General features: G+C 50.4%; 1 protein-coding gene across 1 annotated transcript in view; it reads left to right on the top strand.

The window, feature by feature from the left end:
- GSDME (gasdermin E) overlaps positions 1-8,839 on the top strand; it is a 45,201-nt gene that overhangs the window by 18,195 nt on the left and 18,167 nt on the right. Inside the window, exon 3 of the mRNA XM_023531531.1 lies at positions 5,780-5,996. Coding sequence (XP_023387299.1) covers positions 5,780-5,996 — 217 coding nt within the window. The remainder of the gene's footprint in view (positions 1-5,779; positions 5,997-8,839) is intronic.

Raw genomic sequence — 8,839 nt, 5'->3', positions numbered from 1 at the left:
GGGAGCATGCTCTCCCCTCGTCTCCTCTAGGAGGGACCCCAGGCCTGCATTTATGCTTTGAAAAAGAAAGCTCTTTCCCTCCTTTTGGATGGCGTTAGCATTTTAACAGTCTTCTCTGGGTTTCTTCTCTGTGGGCTTGCGTTTTGGCTTTCAAAGCCTGAGGAGGAGAGAGGATGGAAATTAAATCTTCAGGCTGGGCGAGGAGGCAGCGTCACTAGGGCTGGGCCTGGGGCGCTTTTAGGTGCTTCAGGAGGGGAGTCTGTCTCACTGCTGGCCACCCTGGCCCACGGCCTGCTTCCCAGCAGGCTCCGGGCTCTGAGCCCCTCTTCCTGGCTGCTGTCCAGCCTGCCGCTCCCCAGCAGCTCCGCCTGGTCGCCTCTTCCAGCCAACTCCTGTCCTTTAGCCATGGAGCCGGTTTCTTAATTGCTTTCAGTGTCTGCTCCCTGGCCAAGGGCTCACCTCTTGAGGCACCCTGAAAACTGTGGCCATGTATCTGACCAGCCTGGAAAGGGATCTCAGTTTGACTTTGGAAGGAAAGAAACATTTACAGATGGGCCCGATGTGGGTCACTTTATGAAAGACTACACTAAAATCAGCCTCATAGCCAATTCTCACTTTACAGATGTGCAAACTGAGGCTCACAGACAGGAGGTGGTAACCCAGCAAGTAGAAGGTAAAGCTGGGAGCCACCAGGCTGACAGCAGGTGTCGTGTTACATGGAGCTGCCAGGTACACAGAGGGAGGATGGTCCCACAGAAAAATGGGGTAGGGGATCGGCATGCCTACTGGGTGAGGAACAGGCACCCTTCTCTCCGTTAGTGTGACTCCCTTTCACTTGACTCCAGATGTGTTCCTTTGGGTCCAGCCCTTTAAAATTAGTTACACTACACATCTATCTCTGTGTTCTCCGCTCTCCCAGGAAGGGAGAGGCACCTTGGGTTGTAGTGAAAAATACGTCCTTATAAATATGTGTGAAGAGGATGAGGACCTTCTGGCTGCGCATTTTCTGGTGGGAGAGCTGGCCCATTTCTCCTCTCCGTGGGCACTGACCCAGGCCAGACCGGGGAAGACAGTGTTATTCCAACCCTGCCCTTTAGCATTTTCTATGATAACTTGTTCCTTTACCTGCCAAGTGGGTGGATAGGATAGGTCTTAGGCACCAATAAAGGAGCAGGGTATTCTTTCTTCCAGGGGCTTACAGTCTGTACAGAGGTTTTTTTAATTTAAAAAATTTTTTTTGAATAATTGATATGTTCACATGGTTTTAATGTTAAAAGGTCAGGAGAGAAAAAGTAAAAAGTCTCCAGCCCCTGGCCTCCCAGCCATCTAGTCCCACCCCCGAGGCAACCACTGTTTATAGTTTTGTGTCTCTTTCTAAAGACATTCTGTGCATTTGTTCGCTGGTTTAGAGGACCTAGAAGACATGGAGGGAATCAGGAAAACCGAGGAAGAATTTTCTAAGGGCCAATGGCTGCAGCAATCAGGAGATGGGGTTGGGGAGAACAGGCATATAGAGATATTATGAAAAAAATTTCCAGGAGGACTTAGATATAAAACCTCCTTCCAGCCCTCAGCCACGGTCTAGCTAGGCGAGCAAAATATTGACATGTTGAAATGGACACAGCAGTCCAAGAGCTAACTAGAGATGAAGGTCAAATTCCCAGTATAGCCACAGGATGCCCTCTCCCGGAGGAGGACGGCAGGTGCGGGTTGCCTGGCTGGGCGGGGCTTTGTGAAGGAGCAACCTGGGTCTCTTAGCTGTGTGACTTTAGTTACTATGGTCAACCTCTCTGGGACTCCTTGTTTCTCATCTATGAAACCCCTAATCTAGGCTTTTAAACTTTTTTGTTACTTGAGCCCGTTTAGTCTGAAGAAACCGTGGACTTCCTTTAAATGCACATAACGAATTATATAGGATTGTAAATGTTAATTAATTACATCGAATTATGGCTTTTTTTCCCCACCTGATGGACCCTGGGGAGTCCCATCACACAGTGATTCCTGCTCTGAGGAGGAAAAGAGCCAGGATCCGGCTCCAATGAGCTGTTTCCGATCCTGTCACTGATTGCGGTCATGTGATGGTAGCCAGGGAGAGGAGCCTGGGGAAGGATTCCCTCTAGAGATTGCTTTGCAAAGGGTCAAAGGAGCACCCATATCCGCTGATGATTAGCTTACAATCTGTCTACACCAGGTCTCCTCTCCAGCCCTCTCCTAAGATCAGTAGGTTTGACCAGCTTTCAGTTTCCAAAAGGTGGCAGCACTGTCCCAGGAAACAGTCCCGGCCGCCTGGGTGAGCGTGCTGCCCGTGGTGGCTGCCTGCCTGCCCTTGCAGCTTAAGAGAGCATTTCTAGTCAGCTTGATGAGTTGTAGCCATGTTACTTGCTCCTCTCCAGGCACCAAAATCTTAGCCTCGGAGATGGGCCATGTCCCTGGTCAAGCTTCTGTCCCCCGCCCCATGGTGGGGCCACCCCACCGGGGCCATTCTTTGGGCAGCAAAGCCTCGCATGTGCTAGGTGGACCCTGGCAGCATGTCAGGACTATCCCACCATGAGATGCAGAAGAAAGTCACGTTTCTGCAACTGACATTTTCCTTCCTTCTTCTGGTGTTTGGGGTGGGGTGGGGTGACGTGGGGATTTTGGAGAGAGGTAGGCATCTTAGGCAATGGAGTCTTGGGTGGTCTAGGCTGAGTTTTTCTTTCCAAACAATTTAACATTGGCTAAGACAGCATGGAGCGTTTTAGTGGGTCTGTTTAAGGCACACAGCAGAATTGCTTCAGACTCCTCAAGGCGGCCTTCCGCCCTTCCTCTGCAGTTAGTTCTGGGGCTGTAGACAGGGAGTCGCTGCCTCGCGTGTGTGTGCACGTGGGGACGAGCCAAAGCCTGAACTGTATGTAACAGAGGGAGTCGATTTTCAAGACCGTGGAAGATGGAACTGTGCGGGGCAGACGGAGGGGCACGTGGGAGCGGATCGAGTCAGACGCAGTTCTCACTGGTGGGCACGCGGGTGCTCACCTTCAAAGCCCGAGCCTCTAGGAGCAAACAGTCTCTTAGGAAGAGGCTTCCATCTCCGTTTCGGTCTTTCAAACACACTGCCAGCCTTCCATTTCCTCCCCCTTCCATATGCTCTCTCTCTCTCTCTCTCTCTCGCACCCAGATGCATGTAGACTCACACATTTACACATTCATTAAGGCACATGGAAAAGAAGAAAAAACCCACAAGTTTCATTTAACCATTTATTCCGAATATATATATCAAGTCTTTGCTGTATATGCAGTAGACACTGTCCTGAGCGAATAGTCAGGATGGGCATAGCCTGACTTTCATGGCGTTTATAGTCTAGAGCAGCGGTCCCCAGTTTTTTTTGACACCAGGGTCTGGTGCTCCTATGAGAATCTGATGCCTGGTGATCTGAGGTGGGGCTGAGGCCGTGATGCTGGCGCTGGGGAGCGGCTGCAAATGTGGATGAAGCTTCTCTAGCTTGCCTGCTGCTCACCTCCTGCTGTGCAGCCCGGTTCCTAACAGGCCACGGCTAGGTACTGGTTCACGCCGGGAGGTTGGGGACCCCTGGTGTAGAGGGAGAAAACAAATCCTGAACAAATAAATGAATGGGCTAGACAAGTATCATCTGGAACTATGCTTTCCAGAGAAGAGGTCTTAGGGTGTGACACCATGACAGTGAGCAGGGAACGCCTGCTTCCCCAGGAGGTGACACGCATCAGTGAGATGGGCTTGTGCGGACATAGTTTTAAGGCTGTGGGGCCGGGCATACACCTGGTGTGTTTAAGGCACAGAGAGAAAGCAGAAGGCGGGATTGAGTGCGGGGAAGACGGCCAGATCACGAGGCCTCATAGCTTGGGGGAGGGGTTGAGATGCGATATAGCCATTGTGGATTTCTAAGCAAGTGACATGAAAAAGTACCTCCAACCCAATTAAATAGCCCATAATTCCCACTGAGTGTGCACGTTGTGGCTTTGTTTTGGGGGCCTCAGTAGAGGAACACAGGAAGGAGTCAGCTCGTGTTTGTGTGGCACCTGACATTGTGCTCACCACATGTTACCTCCTCCCTGTGACAATCCCACAGGGAAAGCGTCCTTCCTATCCGTGTATCCGTGAGAGAACCAAGGTGCAGAGGGGGAGTAGGTCACTCAAGGTCACCCAACCAGAGGCCCAGAGCTGGGGTTGAACCTCCGCTGGTCAGGCTTTAAGCCCCGCTTTGTATGCCTTCCTGTGAGTGGAGGAAGGCATTGGGAGGCTTTTTTGTTGTTGTTGATGTTGTCATTTTATTTTTAGTAAGGATTTAATATGTGTGAAACATTGTTGTAATTTGCATTTCTTTGACCACCGCTGAGATGGAACAGTTTTTCATGTTTTTACTTTTTTTTTTTATTGTGATAAAATATATAGGACATAAAATTTGTCATTTTAACCATTTTTAAGTGTCATTAAGTACAATCACACTGTCGTGCAGCCAACACCACTCTCCCTTTCTAGGACTTTATTACCTCGAACAGAACCTCTGTAGCCATCCGGCAAGGACTCCCATTCCTCCTCCCCCACTCCTGGTCACTTCGAATCTACTTTGTGTCACCATGAATTTGCCTAGTCTAGATATTTCGTATAAGTAGAATCATCCAATATCTACCCTTTGGAATATGGCTTACCGCACTCAGCATAATGTCTTCACAGTTCATTCATGTTGTGTAGCATGTGTCAGAATTTTATTCCTTTTATGGTTGAACAATATCCCCTCGAATGCGTATACCACATTTTGTCTATCCATTCATCTGTTGATGGGCACATGTGGTTTCCACTTTAGGCAGTTTTTTTACACAGAGACAGGACCTTTCCAGCTCTGGGGCTACTTTCTGAAGCCTGGAGGGTCTGTCTGCCCTGGGGGTCGGCGGGCAGGTTATGGATGGTGCAGAGCTTTTCAAGGTAACTAACCTTGGACTGTTTAAAAGGCCCAGGATGAATACTGTAATTGTTTTCCTGCGGGCACCAACTTTAATTTGGTTCTCTTCCTGCCCACTTCATAAAGTCAGAGCGCTGAACGAGCTTTCCAGAGAGATTATTTCATCATTTGCTTCTAAGTGTGAAATTATCTCCTATAGATAGAAATTTAGCTTTTTGAGATTCCCCAGAGGAACTGCGTGGGAGCCCCAAGTCTCCGCCAGGTGACCCAGGGCAGGCCACGTCTAACTGGCCTCAGTGTCTCCATCTGTAAAATGATGTAAAAACCCTTCCGAGAGGTCATACATCCTTCCAGGTCAGACAGGTTAAGATGTTCCTTTTTCATTCAAATCCAGTTTCTTCACCGCCACTTGTACTTTAAGCCTGTTCCTCTCTCCTTTGTGAGAAGCAATTGGTCAGCATTCCCTACACAGTAATATTATATTTCCGGGGCCAGGGCTGTGATGTCTGTGGTTCCTCCGCCTCTGATTAAATGACAAAGCAGAGTCCCCAGGCATAAGGCAGACTGATTGCAGGTTGGGTTTCTTTTCTTTCTCCTTGACAAGCGGCCCTGCTGTTTGACAGGACCCCTCCTTCCCTCCACATCCAGCCTTTCTCTGGAGGCCTGGCAGCTCCCAGGTGGCCTCGGGAGAGTTTGGTTTATGCCTTTCCAGATGAGCTGCCCGCTTTCTCATCCTCAGGAAATAAACGATGCTGATCGTCACCCGTTGACTCCTCAGCCGCCAGCGGTGTGCGGATTAAATTCACGCTGTGTCTGTCTCCCCTGAGGCATGAGGCCACTCCCAGACAGTTTTTTTTCCTTTTCAGAACGATAAATCTGAAAAACCCTGTGCTGCAGCAGGTGCTGGAGAGGAAGAATGAGGTCCTGTGTGTCCTGATACAGAAGATAGCGACAACGCAGAAGTGCGTGATCTCTGAGCACATCCAGGTTGAGGAGAAGTGCGGTGGCATCGTGGGGATCCAAACCAAGACGGTGCAGGTGCAGGCCTCCCGGGGCGGAGGTGCAGGCCTCTCGGGGCCAGAGGTGCGGGGCCGGAGGCCTGAGGCCTCAGCTTCTCTCTGGTTCCAGCCATGGGGACCTTGGTCAGGGGCCTTTGTCGGGTGGTGTCTTCATTCATCGGGACTCTTTCTGTAGCAAATTAAGAGAAATCCAGCTCCAATTGGCTTAAATAAGAACGAATGTATTGGCTCATGTAATCGAAATGTTTGGGGTAAGCTGGCTTCCATCACTGCTGGATCCAGGATGCAGACTCATGCGTCTCCCTGCTCCCCCCGTCCCCCGGGGGTGTGTTCCATCTGATGCCCTCTCTCCTTGAGAGCTCCGGGCTTTCATCCCACCTGCTGCAACCCCAGGGGGAAGAGAGCCTCAGGGCTGGATCTCACGGCACCATCTTGGTCGCCCAACTCTGAAGCCACCCCAAGGCCAGGGCAATAGGATGCTCAGATTGGCCACGCTGGCTTGGGTCAGGTGCATTCCCAAAAGAAAATGGCTTAAGTGGGCACGGGCCAGGCCCAGTGCACAGATAACCCCTAGAGACCCTCGAGTCAGGGATCTCAGAGTTACTGAGGCATTAGCTGCCTCAAATCCTTTGCGTATTGAGTTGGGGAAGGTAAGGATATATACTCTGTCTATCTATATATGCATAAACAGATGCTTCTGGATTAAATTGTAGACAGTCTTAACACGCTGACCCTGAGCCAGTAGTGAACTTCAGTGGAGCAGGAAACAACCCAAGCTGTTTTCTCTCCAGTTGCCATGGTGCCTGATATCTGATACCTAAAGATTCATTTCTTGGGTTGATGTTTGGCCTTTGCCAGAGGACCAGGAATGTTGAGTTTGGACGGAGGCAGAGATATGGGTCTGGAAGTGCACCCGCCCTGGGTGGGTAGGCTGAGTGGGCTGGACAGCAGTGATGAGGGACGTGCTTGTTGGGAGATGGCTTCAGCTGGCCTTACCGATATTCCTGTGCATGGTGACCGCCCCCCTGAGAGGCCCAGAGCCCGCGTGGGCCAGCTGTTATCACAGCCTGACCAGGATCAGGCTGCTCGTAAAGGTCTCCCACCTGCAGTGTTGGAGCAACAGACAGATTCTCGTCTTCCTCTCCTCAGGCCAGTGTGAGCAAGGGTCACACAGCGTTCGAAGGAGAAAGCTTCGGTGTCTTATTTCTTGTCATTTCCTGCCCATCCTTTGCATCCTGGCTTCTCCTCCCTCCAGCCTCTTGCCTGTTTAACAGCACATTGTGCCATCTGTAGGGGTCTAGATGGGCACGCTTGGGGAGTTCAGCTAGGTTCTCCCACTCAGGCTTTGAGATTGGGTAGGATTCTTGTTAAGATTTCAGAGTAGTTTTCAGAATCCTCCATGAGGGAAATGGGACATTATCTCGTCCTATTTATTACCTTTATTCAGCACCATAGACCTAACTTCCCGGTACCCCAAACTCTGTCATCTCGCTTTTGTGCCGCCAGGTTGGCCATTTACTTGAGAATCTGTGGGCACATCATGAGGCCAACAACGGGGAAATCCTTGCCTCTGCTGGCTGGCTGGCTCCTCCTTTCCACTTGGTTACATGGGCGTTTGTTGAGCACCTCTCGTGTGGGTGGGCAGAGGCCCAGGGGAGTCGGAGTACATAGGTGGGAACATGAGCTCTCGCCCGCAGGTGTCTGCTGCGGAGGATAGGGCTGTCACCAAGGACACCGACGTGGTGTTGGAGATCCCAGCTTCCACCACCATTGCCTACAGCGTCATCGAGTTGTATGTGAAAGCGAATGGCCAGTTTGGTGAGTGCCCCCTCGGAGCTCTTGCAAGACGGTTGAGCCAATGCTGAGGGATACCCCATCTTCCCCTGGGATACACATTTGTAGGGGATCTCCTGTGGCTTTGGGGATCACGAGGCAAGAGGTATCAGAAGAGTTGGGGACATCCCACGACAAGGGGACAAGTGGGCTGCATTGGGAGGATGTGGGTGAGGTTTCACCAGCATGGCACAAGGTGAAAAATGTGTCTTCTGCGATCAGACAGACTGGGGACCAGCTCTCAGACCACGCTGTCCCGTGAGGCCTCAGGCCAGCTGGTGAATCTTGCCGAGCCTTACCCATCTCTGGGAGAGGAAAGATGGCCCCACAGGGCTGCAAAGAGGGTTCACTCAGCTGGGGCACGTGGAGTGCCTGGCACAGTGGCTGTTTAGGAAGTACTTCTCCTTGGTTGTTGATAACATCATCACTGTTATTGTCTCCCCCTTCTCCCCCAGTATGAATCCCAAAACATTGCCCTCCCAGTGTATCAAAGCTGGGAGATCCTGTATCATTTGAAAACAATAGGGGCTTTGGTTTAGCTTGTGTCCGCCGATCTCACATGCGCACGCCCCTCCCTCACACTTTTCCTGAGAAGACCTTGTGTTGAGTCCAAGAAAACCGACTGCTTCTTGGGGACATAAATGAATATATGTAATATAGTAAATTATCATTGGCCTTTTTAGGTATGATAGTAACATTAGGGTTATGTTTACCAAAGAGTCATCTATTTTTTAGAAATTTATACTGAAAGTCTTTACAGATGAGATGGTAACACGACTGTGGTTTGCGGCAAAAATCATCTGGGCGGAGAGGAAGGTGTGGGGTGGGGAGAGGTGAAGAGCGGTCATCAGAGCTGGTGTCAGTTCTAAGAGGTTGGTCTAGAGCGGCAGGTCAGCAACACAGGGAAAACTGAGAATCTTGAACTGTATTCTTTAGGCCCCTGGTTCCAAATGTGTGTCATCCTGGGCATTTTTATTATTTTATTCTTTCTGTTCGAAAGACTTTTGTCTACTGAACAAATGGCATTTAGAGGATTAAGCTGTCCCTCCAGCTTTTGTCATCAGTATATGATAA

This window comes from Pteropus vampyrus, unplaced genomic scaffold (assembly GCF_000151845.1).
Source record: "Pteropus vampyrus isolate Shadow unplaced genomic scaffold, Pvam_2.0 Scaffold69, whole genome shotgun sequence".
Taxonomy (NCBI): domain Eukaryota; kingdom Metazoa; phylum Chordata; class Mammalia; order Chiroptera; family Pteropodidae; genus Pteropus; species Pteropus vampyrus.
This window is presented reverse-complemented; position numbering and strand designations above follow the sequence as displayed.